A 17,742-nucleotide genomic window follows, 5' to 3' on the forward strand; every position below is an offset into this window, starting at 1 on the left:
CTCTTATTTATCTGAACCATAGTTGATGGTTAACATGATGTTTCTCTTTCTCAAAAGCACTTGGGTCTACCCCACAATTTCTCCTTATCTCAGCTTCTTGTTCTTGAAACTCGATACCTCCAGCGACAGTTTAGTTTAATCAAAGCTGTATTTTAACATTGTAAGCTCAAAACATTTTTATTTTCTTAGAATCTATGTAATTTTTACAGAGTGACCCTGTTAGTGGATCCCTTATAATGTGCTTTGCTCTGTTCTAAGCATGTTAAATATTTTATCTTATTTACTCCTTCAAATAATTCTAACATGCCCAGTGATATTATTATTATTATACCAATATGGAACTTAAGCATAAAGTAACTGGCCTATATGATGGAGCAGAGGTAGGATTTGAATTAGGTAGTCTGACTACCCAGTTCATTCATTTCTAGAGATTTATATGGTCATAGAATTCATATAACACATTCTCTCATTGTGGTTGCTAAGCAAGAAAGTAATAGTGCTGTGACTGTGTTTATAAGTGGCATTTGTATTGTATAACTTATTAAGCAAACTATCATTTAGCATGTACTTATCCTCTAAAATATTTGCCAACCACTGTGTTAGGTGGCGACTGCAACAGCCAGAGATTATATTTTAAACATTAAATTTTCAGCCTATTTCTGTGTCCATCTTTTATTACTATATAATCTACCTAGTTTTAACCAAGAAAAATATGTGAAAGAAATTGCATTCAGAAGTATGACTTAATTTTTAAACTAATCATATGCTTAGTATGGATATACATTCATTTTTCATTGATCTAACCCTGCCATAGTCTAGAAAAGACCTTTTAGTTCAATTTGTATCTGCTTTATTTTCCTTATAGGAGAATAAGTATATCATATAAAAGATCAATGTTTTAGTATATTGAATTTTAAAAAACAATTCGGTCTTCACTATGGTCCTGCATGGGAAAGGAACCATCTAATGAAAAAGATATTTTGGTGAATAAGATATGTTGAAAGCATGGAGAATATATTCTGCTTTTCATAAATATTGTTTTTCATTAAAAAGAGACCAAGCAGCACAATATCAATGCATGGATGTTACAGCTATTTCTGTTTGAAGAAATGCCACAAGTTTCTATGTCCTTGTCTACAACAAAGTATGTCTCTCTTGGAGAAAGAGTAACATGGTAGATTACAAAATCTATCACATGTATTTTTTTAATCATGAACATGGGGCAAAGTAATATGGCAATATAAATTAAATACACCATATGTATCAGTAATAGAAAATTTATGAAATTTGAATGACATACTAATAAGATCATATCTAAGATATACTGATTTTACTGAAGATTTCTCTTTATAAATTTTCATTTTATTTGGGAATGTGAAATTTCTGATAAAAGTGATTCATCACTGACTTATCTCACAGGTCATGAATTTTAAAAGACAGCTACATTCTTTGTGGTACCCGCAAAATAATTTGTTCTAACTCAAGATTGAATATAGAATTAAAGTTAAGTTTCTCTGATAGATTATTACTCAGTTGTTTTGAAGTGTTCAGTTTATTTTTATATATTTCAAAGTGAAACAAAACAGTCAGGGCAGAGATTTATGTGATATTTTACCCAAAAATTCTATACTGTTTTTAAGACAAAATATTATTTTAAGAAATGGATTATAAAATACTATAATTACATATAGGGAAATGATTGATTTTATCAAGTAAATGGTTAGCATACTTCATTGTATATGTTATCATCTACTCATTTCCTTGTTAATTTTCCTGAAATATTTTGGATTTTGTAGCATCAGGTGGCTCCATCTTGATACAGAGACTGCTCTACTGGAAGATAGAAATAGAATTTTGTGAAAATTTATTAACGCATAGTGACTGCAAAAGTGGTGGTAAGGGTGTCAGGCAGATATCTATCATAGTGAGGAGTTAATAGCTGTATCTGCTTTGCATTCTAGTTGATGCCTCTGTCTGATGTTTGAAAAGCGTTAAATTGCTGATGTACATGTGATGAAATGCCTATTGTTGCACTAGAGATGAAAACTCTGCCTCATCATTGCAGTTGGTTTTTAAATGAATTGTAGAGAAATAACGTTGAGTGTTTACATTAGAGGCCAGAATTGGAGATTTAACATTTCTGTAGTAACACCATGTGCCGAGTCTTCCTTGGGTTAAACCATGCTCTAGAATTCAATTTTTTAAAAAGCCTTTAGAGAGACTCCGTTTCATTAAAATGGAAGGAAAAAATCCAGCAAAGCACATTGGGACAATGTCTGAGTAAATGAATCAATAATACATGAACTAAACAGTTAAAGAAGCAAATATCATATCATGTGAAGATAGCAGTGATTTATTGATGTTTAAACCGAAGAAGAAAATAAATGTCTAGTCCTAAGGAATTGCAGTTTATAATGTACATTAAAATAAATTAGATTACAGGGTATTTAACATTAATTTATCACAAACTTTTATCTCATTTTTATAAAATCATAAATCCCTTGGGAATAAGTACCCAAATAACACTTTCTCAGAGTTGTTAATTTTTGGACCTGAGTTTCCCCTTCTGTAATATGAGGGTTTTAGAATCATGGATTTACTACCTTGAGGCTTTCCCTGTCCTCTTAGTATTTTCTTCTAACCATTTTCTTTAAACCAAATGTGATTTAGATTCTTCTTTTACCAGTTAATCAGTCATCATTTAACCTATCTGAATAATTATTGCCGACTCCATATGTTACCCCTTCTCTCCTAGTCCCAAATTGATCAAATTAATCAAACTCTTTAAATTTCTACTTAAAATACATGACAGTTCTCCGTATTCTAATACCAGAAAAGTCTCTTTTAAACCATATGGCATACCCAGCTCTCAGTAGATGCTTTATATTCACTGTCTCAGTCCTCATGACAACATTATGAGATTTACACTATCATTCCCATTTCACAGATGAAGACCCTTGACTGCAGATAAATTAAGTCACTTGCAAGGTCACATTTTCTATGCTTTTTCTTAGCATCTCTGGCCCATGTGCTTCATCCTCAGCCATAATACACCATTCTTGGTTTCTCAGATGGGCCATGCATCATACATTCTCATTCCTTGTGTGTTGTTGATGCTCCCACTGCTTGAATGACCTTCTCCCACACCCCTTGTCTGCCCTCCTTAACTATTCCTCTCTTGTAAAAGCACCTCAGAGGTTAATTTCTTGGTGAAGCCTTTTGTATACTCATCTAGAAATTAATCACCCCTGACTCTTGATCCTTGGCACTTTGCATTTTTTATTCAGCTTAATTGTTTATTTATATATTCATCTCTGATTGGACTGTACCCTACTTGGGAAATAGAAACCCATTTGTCTTTGAAGAGAGACTCATTTATCTTTGTCTTCATTGCCAATCCCATGGCCTGATATGCAGTATATGCTCATCTTTCTGAATTAACTCTGGGGAAGAATGAATCCTAGATTATAGGGTGGCATATGAGAATTCTAGACAGCATAGAAATTTTTATTTTGTAAAATTTAGTATTTAATTGTATTTACACTTTCTTTAAAATTGGGGGAATTTTAATTATATGAGCCTCTGCTAGCCAGGAGTGGAGCTTTCATACCCATAATTTTGTGCATCATGCCCCTCTGTTTCATCTGATACTTGTTTATATTTTTTTCGTTAGAGTTCAGTTGTCAACCGCTAGCCCTAAGGCAACTGGTAATCAAATGTCACTTGCGTGCCTATTATTTATCCACCACAGTGGGGCAAACAGAAAAGTCATGAAACATAGTGCAGATCTCAGAGTCCAGCTGGGGTGACAAGTCTAATATACAGAAAATGTAAATATAAATACTCTTAATCTGAAACCATTCTATACCAGGGAGTAACGTAATACAGACTTAAGACCACTTGCAGTTAATTAGCCCAGTTACCCCAGTACCACTCTGCAGGACACAACAAACTGTCATCCAAAACTGTGTAGGGGAGAAAAACCTCCATCTGCCACTCCTGTGATAAGGTTATGAAACAAACTCTTCTATCCTGGCAAAAGGCTTCCCTCTTGGATTTATGCCATCCCAGATTTTTATTTAAAGTTCACTGAGTCAGGCCAGTTCATGTCCCTAATTCTTTGCAATATCTTGGTCCTCTGTGATAACCTTAAAATTTTCCAATTGTACTGATAACTTATCACTAAGTAGTATACCATATTTTGCTTTTGGTCTTTCTACAGTGTTTGTACTTCATCCAGTTGTTCTGTCTATTCTTACTCTGAATTTGTCTTTTCAAAATTAACTCTGGCAATGTAAATCAGCCCAGATGCTGATTTTATTTCCTTCAACTTATCAAACACACCTTCTCTGCCTCTGCCCTTAACAATTTTTTAAAGTGATTTTGTTAATGTGTAAGCATTTAAAATTTTTCGTTCATTATAATACATAATCCTTCAATGCCATGCATTTAAACTTTTTTATTCTTCAGAGTTCAAAGGCTAATATTATCATAGCTTTTCAATCAAGTACCTTATTTTATGTTTGTCATTTTTTCCTATAGTAACATCAGCAACAAAAATATAATTAATATCTGAGATTTTATGGGAAGGATGCTTTTTCACTGATTATAAGCACAAATATGATTTGTGCTTGGAGGGTTATTTCTTTGTTTGCTTTAAGAAAATATACTTATTTTCACAGGTAAAAAGATGGCTTATCAGAAGGTCAATGCAGATAAAAGAACCCCAGGAAACTCACAATACTTAGACAATGATGACCTTCAAGCCACTGCACTTGACCTAGAGTGGGACATGGAGAAAGAATTGGAAGAGCCTGGTTTTGACCAGTTCCAGCCACATGGTGCTGAGAATCAGAATCTGGGGCATCCTGGCACTGCAGATCTCAATCTTGAGTCCATTCAGCCAGCAACTTCACCCAAAGGAAGGTTCCAGAGACTTCAAGAAGAGTCTGACTATGTTACCCATTATACAAGATCTGTACCAAAGAGCAATCGCTGCAACTTTTGCCGCCTTTTAAAAATATTTTTGCCAGCCACCATATTATTTATTTTTGGGATTTTAATAGGCTACTATGCACATAAAAATTGCCCTTCAAATGCTACATCTTCAGGAACAGGTGATCCTCAGTTATACCAAGAGATTCTCAAGGCAATCCAGGCAGAAGATATTAAGAAGTCTTACAGGTAGGTATAAATTAAATGGATGTTGGTGGGGATACATTTCCTGGGGGCCTGGTCTTACAGTTAGCATCACATTTGTGATTTTTCAAAGTGAGAAACCTATCTTGCCAGCACTCCAAGAATATAAACTACTTGTGGTACATATTGTCAGATTTATTGGCCTGAAATACAAATTCTTTATACCATTTTCCTATTTGATAATAACACCCACAAATTTTATGGACACTCAAGAATTGAATCCTCTAGTCAATGCATTTTCTCCCTATTGGGAAGCCCAGATAGACTAAATTGGGATGCAAAGATTGGTGGATGTATGTGGAATAAAACCTAGGGTTTTAGGTAAATGACTGAATTTTTTAATGACATCAGAATAAAATAAACCTGCTTTATGTGCTGAAGCAACTATCTTCTATATCAGGAGCTGGCAGTATTTGGTATCTTGCCTCCATGAGATTTCTAATTAGGTCATTTCTGTTTAAACATAGTGGGTTCCACACATCAGACCATTTTAAAAATTCGTTTCTCTCTTTAGGGGAACTTTGCATATGACTTCTCTAGCTAGAATGTGTTGATTTTTAAGTTAAACTATAAAAAGATCGGCTTTATTAGACCTTAATTCAGAGTTCTTGGGAAAAGCTCTGCTGACATCATATATTGCCACTAATGATAACTTGAAAATTTTGTTGTTGTTATATTTTTGGCAAATATGTTGATTTTTAAAAATTTTCCTAGTTTATATACTTGGAATGAGGAAACTAGAAGGAGAAGGCTAGTAGGAATCTAGATATTAGCTGTCACACATACCTTTCATGTTTATAGAGAAAGGGCCATCCTAGGGGAATTATGCATGTTTTCTGAGGGTATGTGGGGTAGATGGGGTACTGTTTCCACAGGATACTCTTTCCAGGCTAGACTGACTTAATACAGCTGAGCTGTTTGAAGGTATGCATTTATTGCTAGGAATCTTTCCAGGAGAGTATACACACTGAGGATGTGTGGTTTTAGTCCATCCATATACTGCAATAGCCTGTGTGCTGGTTTTGGTGAATTCCTAAAGATCACGCCTACTTGAATGACTGATGGCAATTTGTTTTCTTACACCTTTCTGTGTCTGCTTTTCACTGTTGCATAAGTATCCCTGGGACATGTAATATGCAGCATAATAACACTTTTCATAGTGTTTCTCCATGTAAAATTGTTTATATTGAATTCAGTTGAAAAATTGGCCATTGTCTTATTATGAATGACTGATTATATCAGTCATGATCTAACCAGAACAGAAAACTTCCTGATATTTAGAGCAGAGGAAATTATGTAGGGAATTGATTCCCTTTGTGACTAAGAGCTAAGAAGCAAATCAGGGAACGCCGAAGCAGCCTAGAGATTAGCAACAAAAAAAAGCCATTACCAAACCAGAGTGACAAAAGGAGCTGAAATAACCTGGTGGAAGATGGAACATTTTGTGGACACAAAAAAATTGTGGAGTAAATATAACCTTAGCCAGAGACACCAGTGAATACAGACAGAGGGTAAGAAGTACCCCAGTATCTCCCTTCCTTCTGCCCCACAGTGTCCTAGTAGTACCTCCCATTGGCTGAACCCAGTAAGGAAGTGTGCTGATTCAGAGCCTTGGAAACTCATCCTAAAGGGGTCAGGTCCCTGCAGTACAGGGTGGGCTGGGAGAAGGGCAAGGTATCTTTAGTAAATAGATCTAAAGGCATGAGGATACTATTGAAAAGGAGAGAAGGGAGGGAGGGAGGGAGAAAAGGGATGGGAAGGAAGCAGAAAATAAAATAAAAAAACAGAGGCTTATAAAACTATGTTTCCTTTAACTTTGTTGTGGATAAGTATTATATTACAAAAATGTCTTCTGTAAGACAATCCATGGAATTAATTTCTTCTTAGTATTAAGAATAATCATGTTTTCCCTTGGTAACTGACTAATTTTAATGTAAAGGTACAGTGAATCTTTTAGCCTAACTTGCTATCCTTTTCACTTTGGCTGTTAGAAAGATTAGAATCAAATTTGTATTGAAATCATATGGAACTTAATGGCATGTATTTTGTTTCTTAACTCAGTTGCATGTTTATTTTCTCTGCTTGTATTCCTTTAGCCTTCTTTGCCTTACTTATTTAAAACATCATAAACATCTCTTTGAAATGAGGCAGCTGGTTCAAAAATTTAAAATGTATAATTAAATTAAAATACTTGTTATTTCCCTCAGAATGGAAGTAGCATGAGGGTAAGGGTTTTATTCCCCCTTTAAACTTCAAAATCAACCCAATCAGATGTATTTCAAAACTAGCTGTAATTATACCCTCAGGCCATATTTGGTGGCTGGATATGCTCACAATTATGCTTTATTTAACTTACATAGATATTTATTTATTGAGATGAAATTTGTTTTCTTTAAAATACAGAATATTTTAGTGCAATGTGTTTAGAGAAACTTTCTCTGAATAGCATCTCCTTCTCTAAAGACAACCTTTCCCTCAGTGGTCATGATAACCACTGCCTTATCATCAGTTTTGCATTCAGTAAATCTTCTTAGCCTTAACTCAGTACATTATAGATTCTTACTGCTTGTTTTCATCAATTTATGATGAAATTATCTTGAGGCTTTCACTGGGCCAATACTTTATTTATCAATTGTCATCTCCCTTCCCTCTGTGTTCTCCATACCTTTCCACGCACTGAGGCTATGTCAATTCTTGCTACATATCCTAAGGGTTATACAAAATAAAAGAGATTCTTTTTGTAATAGATTAGACTACAATCTCCTTGAGGGAATGAGCCCAAACTTGTTTTGCCTGTTTTATCTAGCAGACATTTTGTAAGTATTTTTTTTTTTGTGAGGGAATGAATAAATAAAAACACCTATTTAGAACAATTATACTATGTATTTTTAAACTAATCTTCATTACTGTGGCAGTTTGAGATTATTTTATAAATTCCAAAAGAGAAAGATTATGTTTGTCAACTAATCTATTCCTCTGGGTATGACACCATTTGACTACATTAAATTCAGTTGAGGGGACTTTGATTGGATTACCTGTTAAGCTTCCTGTAAGGCTTTTCACTGGACTGCATCAGTGAGGCATGACTCAGGTTGAGTCTGCTCTCCCTTGCTGGGTCTCATATAAATGGACTCAGACAGATGGACAGAGAAAGGAAAAAGGGAACTGCCATATGAGAGAAAAAGCTCCAGTTTTGTCCACAGCTGAGTTGTAAGGTCAGAAGCCCTAAGAGACAAGCCCTGTGCCAGGAGAGAGAGGACTACAGAATCGCTTAAGCTGTGAAGCCCCACAGGAGGCTGGGCTCACAGAGCAAAACTCAAGAAGAGATGGTGAGCCCAGAGGGGAAGGCTGAAACCTCACAGAGATCAGCAGCATCTTGCAGATTGCTGGTACTGTGCATCGGCAGCCCTTTGGCAAATAAAACACTTACCTTTTAAAAGTTTCATGTTATAATTAGCAGACTTATTAATTAATCAGAGGATATTCTAATGTTCTGATTTGAGATTAATGACAGCTCATATCAAAACTAGATACTATTAAATATGTTCAAATGTCACTATTGAGTCTTAGTTCCAGCGAAGGCTTGAAGGCAATTAATGCTACCTTTCTAATTGAGACCAGCATGCAGAACTAGAAATAAAATGACTTAAGATGGGTTTTGCAGCCTTCAGATGGCCACACATAAAAGGCTGATGAAGCTGAGAAATGGGAGAGTAGAGAAAGACAGGATTTTTTGAGGGCACTTCTGTTGTGTTTTAAGTTCCAGTCTTTTCTCGAGGATGAAGGTAGTTGGGGTGCCTACCCTTGTCTCAAGTTTAGTGAACTTTAAAAAAAAAAAAACTACTGAAAGAACTTGTTATCTGTCTCACACAGAGTGCCTGACTCCCATCTGAGAAATCTAAGTTATCAAGGGATGGGCTGGCTAGATGCTGGTAGAGTTGCAAAAGAAATGGTTGTACTGTGTTAGCAATAAAACAAAGGCTGGGCAATGTATATGTTTCTAAGGACTCTATATGGACTGTGGGAGAGAGAGTGAGTACATGCATGTGCAAGTGAGCACTGATCATAGATTTTTTCCAAGAGAGCTTTTCTGGATGACTAAGTTTACCTTACCAAGAGGCACCTAAAGGTATGGTCAGATGCCTGGGGACTGACAAAAGAGTAAGCCTTGACCGGGAAGACAGTGTATTACCAATGTCTAAGGAAGATGAGAAATCCCTAGCAATGGAGTGCACAGGTCTTCAAAGAACACACAAAGCAAACACAAGAGACAAATTCAGCTGAAAACTCCTGCTAGATTCAGAGAGTACCATGAGAATGCCCATTAAATTAGAACTAATTTGCTCCCCCTTTACCTATTCTCATATGCACTGTTTCAACCCTGGAAATATCAGAAGCTTTGAGGGAGAAGGTAGAAACTATCACAAAGCAGGGAAGAAGCTGATAGATTTCCCTTCCCTCATTATTGCAAGGCTCCCAAATCTAGAGCTGGGCAAAAGTTCAAAGTTTTATTACATGATAGTGAACATTTTAATTACTCACTGGAGGAACTCATGTCATGTACCAATGACCAGAATTGACTTACATTTCGTCCAGGATCAGGGAAAGAACTAGCCACAGGAAATAAATATTAAAGAACCGTAGAAATTTTTAAAGGTTTTATGATTATATTTCCTGAGTCTTTCATGTTCAATGTAGAGGTCATACATGACATTTTATGTGTAATGTTTTAGAAAAGAACTTAATTGAACAATGTGTTGATTCACAGAGAATCATTCATGGATATTTTGGCTGCATATCCCAGTTTAAGAACTTCTTTGATATTGAATATGGATCCAGTCAGCTCCAGGGAGTAGTCATAAAATTCCCTAATGTTTATTGTAGTGATGAACTACCAAAGAGACCTAACTCTTTTTCCATCTTCACTAGATTTTGTGTATTCTCTTGTTCTTCTCCCAATACCAACTGCTATACTCCCCAGAACTTTAAAATTCAATTCCTACTCCCCAGGCTGAAATAGGATTATTGTCCTTTTGCTGGACAGAGTTGTTTATAACTCTGTATCCAAGTCCTTATCCCTTGTCTAATTAGCTGTGGTCAATTAGGATGCTACTCGTCTTGGAGAAAACATGTTTACCTAGGACTCCATATGGAGCTCTTTAACTTAATAGACGTTCTGGAAGTGACAGGTAAAATGTCTTATTTCTAAGTAGTCTAACCTTTATTATATATTTTTGTTACATGCATATGTAGTAAAGACCTAAAGCACATTGCTGTGCAAAGTATGTTGAAAAGTTCAAAGTAAGTCAGCAAATATAATATTGGAATAAAATATCTGAAATGGACGAACAAATGGTATTAAATATATTTTGGAATGTAGGAATTTGTTTGCATTTTGACAGCTGAAGATAGTGTGAAATGGTGAGAAGGAGAAAATATATCATATCCTAATTACAGCTAATATAGTTTTGCATTTTTAAGTGGAAATGACATTATTGTCTTTTTTCATTATAAATGTAATATATGAAGAAAATCGTAAAAAAAAAAATGGAAGCACAAACCATAATCCTATTGCCTTTAAAAAATCTATTTTATTTATTTCTTTCTGTTTTCCCTATCAATCAGCAAAAGGGTATTATCTGCTTTAGAATATTTTCAGCTAAAAATATGTTTAGAATAATTTTTTCAATCATTAAATATAGACTTAAGTTGTTACTTTAAAATACTGCCTGGTATTACATTATATGGATGTCATATAATTTATTGAACCTGTTCACTATGAATGGACACTTAGGTACTCTCTGTGGTCATCCTTGTGAATAAATGTTTTTGTGCTTATACAAGTATTCCATCCTGATAAATTCCTAGGAGCAAATCATAGCTCCAAGAGTTTGAATTCATTTTTCATTTGACTTTGTGATACCAGATTGCCTTGCAGAACCAAACAGCTTCCAAGATCTCATTCTTATTTATTAATATTTATTTTTGATAGGCCAAGAACAATGTTGACAGTCTTTTCATACGTAAATTGGCCATTTGTATTCCTTTTTTGCATGTATGAAAACTTTTTAAAACATTTCCCCATGACTATTCTAGTTTCTTTTCCCATGACTTCTGCAAATTCAGGAACTAAAATATTATACTAATAAAATAGTCAATCACTTTATGTATGGAATCCCATCTTTCTGGATTTTATTTAGGGGTAGATATATTTTAAACAAATACAGTGAAGTGAAACAATAAAATAGTCTCTCATCACTATCTGGCTTGGTACAGGAATTAAGTATGAGTTAAGTTATGCTATAAAATGATTTTTATAAACATAAATAAAACATCTTTTTTTTTTCTTAATTAGTGATTAACTTTTCAAAAAGTTTAGGAAATGTTATAAATTTTCTTCAACAATACCTTGATGAATAAGATCTTGTCTGGAAACAGTGTTCAATGTTGTTTCAAATGTAGGCATATTTTAAAAATTTCTTATTTAATACTATAAATTGAAATGTACACCCAAATATAGTTTGTTTTCTCTTCTGAAATAATACTTATTTCTCTTCTGAAATAATACTTTTTCTCTCTGAAATAATACTTTTGAATACTTTCATCTCCCCTTCCTCCTCCTTTTTTCTTCTTTCTCCTCTTTTTCCTCTTCATCCTCCTTTTAGCAACTAAACAGTATATTTAGTTATCATGTGTAGAATTTGGCCAGTACACTTTGTAATGACAATTAAACCTTGCTATTGACACTGTTTACCATTAAACTAAAGGAATGTCAAACTTGCTGCATGCAAACTGGCACTTCCTGTTCTGTGTTCCTTCCACGCCCATCATAGTCATTGCATCCTTTTCCATTGTGCCCAAACATTACCTTAGATCCTTCTCAACCCAACATTCTTGGTAGTTATTACCAATTGATGAGAAGTTTACAAGAGAGTATTTGCCATACTTGTCCTATAGTATTGCTGTGATGGATCAAACCGTAAGAACTGGGTTCATTTAACTTGTAGAGATGAGATTTTCCCTTCTGGAAAGGCAATGTCCATACTTTACCAGGTCAACCAGATGCCCAAGAACCCCAGACTCATGGCCACTGTAATGCCAAGGAGGCTAAAATCTAGGTGAAACAAGCCCTGCCTGTTACATTTACCACAATTTGATGATCTTCTCCATACTGAGTGGATCACCTGAAAGGAAGAAAACTCTATTCAAGCTATATAGACACAAAATTTATAAAATACATAGTTTGCTCTTTGCACCTCCCCTAATTTACCATCCCATGACATAAGAAAGTAAACAACTTGGCTGATTCTCTGGTCCCCTTCTTTTAAGCCAGACACTTGGTTTGTTTGCTTATTATAATATTATTCTTTACCATGCCCACATAGTCTCTCCATTCCTTTATGTTTATTTCCTTTTATCCAAAACTCTTTTATTCCCCTACCTAAGGAATGTAGGATTGATTTTGCTTCCTGTTTAAGATTGCTGACAACTACATACTTCCCACAGTCTTAAATGAGGGAGGCAGAAGAGTTCTTGCCTAATTTGTCAGTGGAGTTCGAAGAGACCCAGGGACTGCTTTACGGTTATCAGAGCACAAGAGGAACTACTTTATATTAGTGCGGTGTTTATCCTCTGACCCCATAGGAATATATTTTCTGCTATTATGCTTTTATACAAATCAAGGTTTGATCTCATTTGGTGATGGTAATGCCATCAGCAATTTTTCCCTTCTCTACCCTTTCCAATCAGCTTTCTGTTATTCTCTTATTTTTTTTCCTTTTTTCCTTCCTCTTCATGTTTTTGTTTTTCCCTCTCTAATTTCAGTACTGGAGGACATGGGAGCAGGAAATTTGGGGGGAAAAAGGCAATAAAGCAACTCCATTTTAATTGAAGAAAACATGTAAATGTATAACAAAATTGCACATAATTCAATTTATGCAAATAATAATGGAATTAAATTAACAGTAATAGATTGATGGCTACCACAGGAAATAATTAGCTGTTCTATCATGGATCTCTCAAGATAACAAATGTACATTGTCTTAAATTTAATCACAAAAGGAATACAGAGGATAGGATTTATTTAATTACATATAGTACTTCATTAGCACTGCACTTTAGATAAGCAACTGCTTGACTCAGAGTTAAGTGTTATCGTGGAATAAAATTAATTCTCTTAACTGATTGTATTCAACTCAGAGATAAAAGCTTATGTTCATCACAATCCTTAGGTGTTTGGTCACAGCAGCACCCACCAATAAGGTGAGTGAGGATTGTTGACAGAAGGGCCTTTTCCTGCAAGTCTCTTCTCAATCCTGATCAGATTCCATGTGTCCTTTGAAGTTTGGCTCAACTTCCAACTCCTTCATGAATCTTTTTCTTTTCATCTCTCACCCAGTTGAGTTCTCTCCTTATAACTCGCAATATTTCATTTTCTCTCTTCTTGTTGGCATGAATCACTTAAAACTTTACAGTGGAAAAATAACTGAGTCTGGAACAGTTCCTGAGTCATAGAAGGCAGGTACTCTTGGTGAGAGAAGGAGCAAAGAAAATGGACCTTCCTGATAAAGTCTTCACTTCTGTGTGGATTATCAAAATTTTTTGTTTTGAAAAGAAAAGAATACATATTTCTGGTTAATGATGTATATATTTCAATTTTAAATTAAATTTAAAAATGTATAATAGACTTCTGAATTTCAAACACATTTTATCTATTTTCATAGTATATACTAAGAAGTCGATTTTAAAGGAAGAGAATGTTCTCTGTTATTTAAACATGTGCTGAATGTCTTCAGTTTTTAATCACATTCTGTTTGATACTGAGATATTCTAATTTTATAAAGAAGAAATGAATATAACAGTTTTACAGAAAGGTATTCCTGTGGTTATGTTTTAAGGAGATACAAAGTATATCTCTGTCTAGGGCCAACTATACTAGGGTTTTCTTTCTTCTTGATGGTCAAGAGTTTCAAAGGACTCTCTATTGGTTTCCCTTCTCCTCCCTCCTCCTACCCCTTCTCCCTTACTCTTTCTCCCTTTCACATACACAAACACACACACTCATATTGTATTAGTCAGCCAAAGGGATGCTGATGCAAAATACCAGAAATCTGTTTGCTTTTATAAAAGGGTATTTATTTGGGGTAGAAGCTTACAGTTACCAAGCCATAAAGCATAAGTTACTTCCCTCACTAAAGTCTCTTGCCATATGTTGGAGCAACATGGCTGCCAATGTCTGCAAGGATTCAGGCTTCCTCTTCCTCTTCAGCCTCCATGGTCCCAGTTTCATCCAATATCATCTGAAGTCTGGGATAAGTCTCATCTGTCTCCTGGGTTTGTTTCTTTCTGGGCTCAGCTGCTCTGCTCTTTCCACAAGGCCAGCTATAAACTATCAGGTGAATGGCCTGTCTCTCTTCCTGGGGATTCTGCCATATCTAATGGAGCCTTCTCTCTTTCCTCATGTGTCTGCTCCTCTGTATGTTTACTTCCTAGGGCTCCAGCATGCAAAAACTCCAAATTCTGTTCTCTGTCATGTCTTTCTCTATGAGTCACTGCCCACCAAGGGGGTGGGGACTCAATGTCCTACTGATATGGCCCAGTCAAAGCCCTAATTATAGTTTAATCACACCCAGAATAACAGACCAGTTTAAAAATATAATCCAATATCTATTTTTACAATTCATAAATAATGCCAAACTTCTACACATATACAAAGATTATTCTATCCTCTAGATTGTACATTATGATTAGGTTACTTAATTTCCTAGTAAGCAAATTTCTTTTTCCTAATCTTTTCCATTTAATCTGTCTGATCTAAAACATCATGACTAGGTTAGATTATTAAAGATTGAAATGAAGGAACCCATGATTCTTCTCATTTGATTTTGGTTACATTTTTAGTCAGAGGAATAAATTTTACATAATGAAACAACTCTTTTTTTCATTGACTATGTTCTGTCAAAGTAACATTTCCTTCAGTTATATTAAGGTCATCTGTGCTGACTGGCTGCCTATTCTGAAAATTGCTCAATCACATTTTTCTTATATCTTTTTCAATCATTGACTATAATATACTTTTTCATCCATTTGCTTCCTGATTTTACTCATTCCAAAAAAAGGAACAGGGTCAGTGAGATGTAGTACAAGGGAAAAACAAACGTTTTCCTTTGAGGATCAGGTATGTCAGATTCCTGTGGATTTGCTTGACTCCCTGACACTCTTGAGATAGAAAAATTCATGACGATCACATTTAGTAGAATAAAGAATAAGTTAAACATGGAAAGGTTGGGAACTGATTACCTACTTCTCTCTTTCATGTTCCTTTTCTTATTTAAGTTTTTTTATATCAATGTTGAAAGTTACTCTATTAACACAAGATAATATCTACAATAACAACAAATCTGCTTTGGTCTGTGGTTACACTCTACCTGTATTTTTATTCATTCTTCCATCTTGAAGGATTTGGGATGATGTATGCTCTGACTACTTCAGGCTGAGAAGGGACATACATATTATGGGGAAGAGGAAAGAAATTGTTTTGACAGCAGTTGAACATACTCTGTTTTGGGAATGGAACTGGCCCATCATCATCATTTTGTTAATTGTCCACGATAAGCCCAAAGTACTGGAAAATAAGAATTGGCCACAACTCTGGGTTTCAGAGCTCAACTGGCATAGGAACAATTCGAAGATTTAAGTCTCTGAGAAATACACTGCACAGGTACATTGAAAAATATAGGTTGCCTATCACAAGATCTTGTATATACTCCCGTACATTATCTTCTGTATATGATACTGGCTCTTAAATTTAGGTTTTTGATCCATCTTCAGTTAATCTTTGCTTAGCATACGTGATAGGGATCCTTTTCCATTCTTTTGGATATAAATATCTAGTTCTCCCAGCATCATCTCTTGAGGAGACTATTCTGTCCCAGTTGAGTCGACTTGGTAACTTTATCAAATATCAGTTGGCAGTACATGTGCAAGTCTATTTCTGAAGTCTCAATTCAGTTCCATTGGTCAATGTATCTACCCTTTGCAAATACAATGAAGTTTTAACCACTGTAACTTTGTAATATAATTGAAAGTCAGGTAGTGTGAGTCTTCCAACTTTGTTCTCTTTCAACATGTTTCTGACTATTCAGGGCCCCTTACTCTTCCAAATAAATTTGATAATTGGATTTTTCACTTCCGTAAAAAAAGCGTGTTGGAATTTTTTAAAAAATGATTTATTTATTTATTTATTTCTCTCCCCCCCCCCCCCCACCACCGTTTGGCTGTTCTCTGTTTCTATTTGCTGGGTCTTCTTTGTCCGCTTCTGTTGTTGTCAGCGGCACAGGAATTTGTGTTTCTTTTTGTTGCATCATCTTGTTGTGTCAGCTCTCTATGTGTGCCGCACCATTTCTGGCCAGGCTGCACTTTCTTTCGCGCTGGGCGGCTTTCCTTATGGGGAGCACTCCTTGTGCGTGGGGCTCCCCTATGTGGGGGACATCCCTGCTTGGCAGGGCACTCCTTGCACACATCAGCGCTGCGTATGGAACAGCTCCACACGAGTCAAGGAGGCCCGAGGTTTGAACCACAGACCTCCCATGTGGTAGACGGACACCCTAACCACTGGGCCAAGTCCGCCGCCTCTTGGAATTTTTATTGGGGTTGCATTGAATCTGTAAATCAATTAGGATAGAATTGACATCTTAATGATTTTTAGTCTTCCAATCCATGACATGGAATACCCTTCCACTTATTTAGGTCTTCTTTGATTGCTTTTAGTAATATTGTGTAGTTTTCTGTATGCAAGTCCTTTATAACCTTAGCTGAATTTATTTCTAGATATTTGGTTATTTTAGTTGCTATTGTAAATGGATTTATTTTCTTGATTTCCTCTTCAGATTGCTTATTCCTGGTGTACAGAAACACTACTGGTTTTTGTGTGTTTATATTACATACCACCACTATGCTGAACTCATATATTAGCTCTTGTATCTTTGTTATAGGTTTTTCAGTACTTTCTATAGGATCATGTCATGTACAAATAGTGAAAGTTTTACTTCATCCTTTCCAATTTGGATGCCTTTTATTTCTTATTCCTAAAGCCAACTGCTCTAGGAATAACTTATAATACAATGTTGAATAAGAATGCTAAGAGTGTGCATCCTTGTCTTGTTCTGGATCTTAGAGGGAACGATTTTAGTTTTTCACTGTTGATATGATGTTAGCTGTTCATTTTTTTTATATATGCCCTTTCTCATGTTAGGAAGTTTCTTTTGATTCCTATCTTTCTAAGTGTTTTTATGAAGAAAGGATACTGAATTTTGTCTAACACCTTTTCTGCATGAATAAAGATAATCATAATTTTTCCTTCAATCTAGTAATGTGGTGTATTATATTAATTTTCTTATGTTGAGCTATCCTTGCATACCTGTGATAAAACCCGCTTGATTATGTTGTATAATTACTTTAATATATTGTTAAATTTGATCTGCAAATATTTTATTGAGGATTTTTGCATCTATGTTCATTAGAGAGATTAGTCTGTTATTTTCC

At 35.1% G+C, this 17,742-nt stretch overlaps 1 protein-coding gene across 4 annotated transcripts in view; it reads left to right on the plus strand.

The window, feature by feature from the left end:
• Positions 1 to 17,742, plus strand: part of NAALADL2 (N-acetylated alpha-linked acidic dipeptidase like 2) — a 1,069,483-nt gene that overhangs the window by 237,868 nt on the left and 813,873 nt on the right. For all 4 annotated transcript variants that reach the window (XM_071214620.1, XM_058295358.2, XM_058295357.2 and 1 more), the window contains exon 2: positions 4,683 to 5,184. In XM_071214620.1, coding sequence (XP_071070721.1) covers positions 4,683 to 5,184 — 502 coding nt within the window. The remainder of the gene's footprint in view (positions 1 to 4,682; positions 5,185 to 17,742) is intronic.

The sequence above is a fragment of the Dasypus novemcinctus genome, chromosome 4 (genome assembly GCF_030445035.2).
Source record: "Dasypus novemcinctus isolate mDasNov1 chromosome 4, mDasNov1.1.hap2, whole genome shotgun sequence".
Lineage (NCBI taxonomy): Eukaryota > Metazoa > Chordata > Mammalia > Cingulata > Dasypodidae > Dasypus > Dasypus novemcinctus.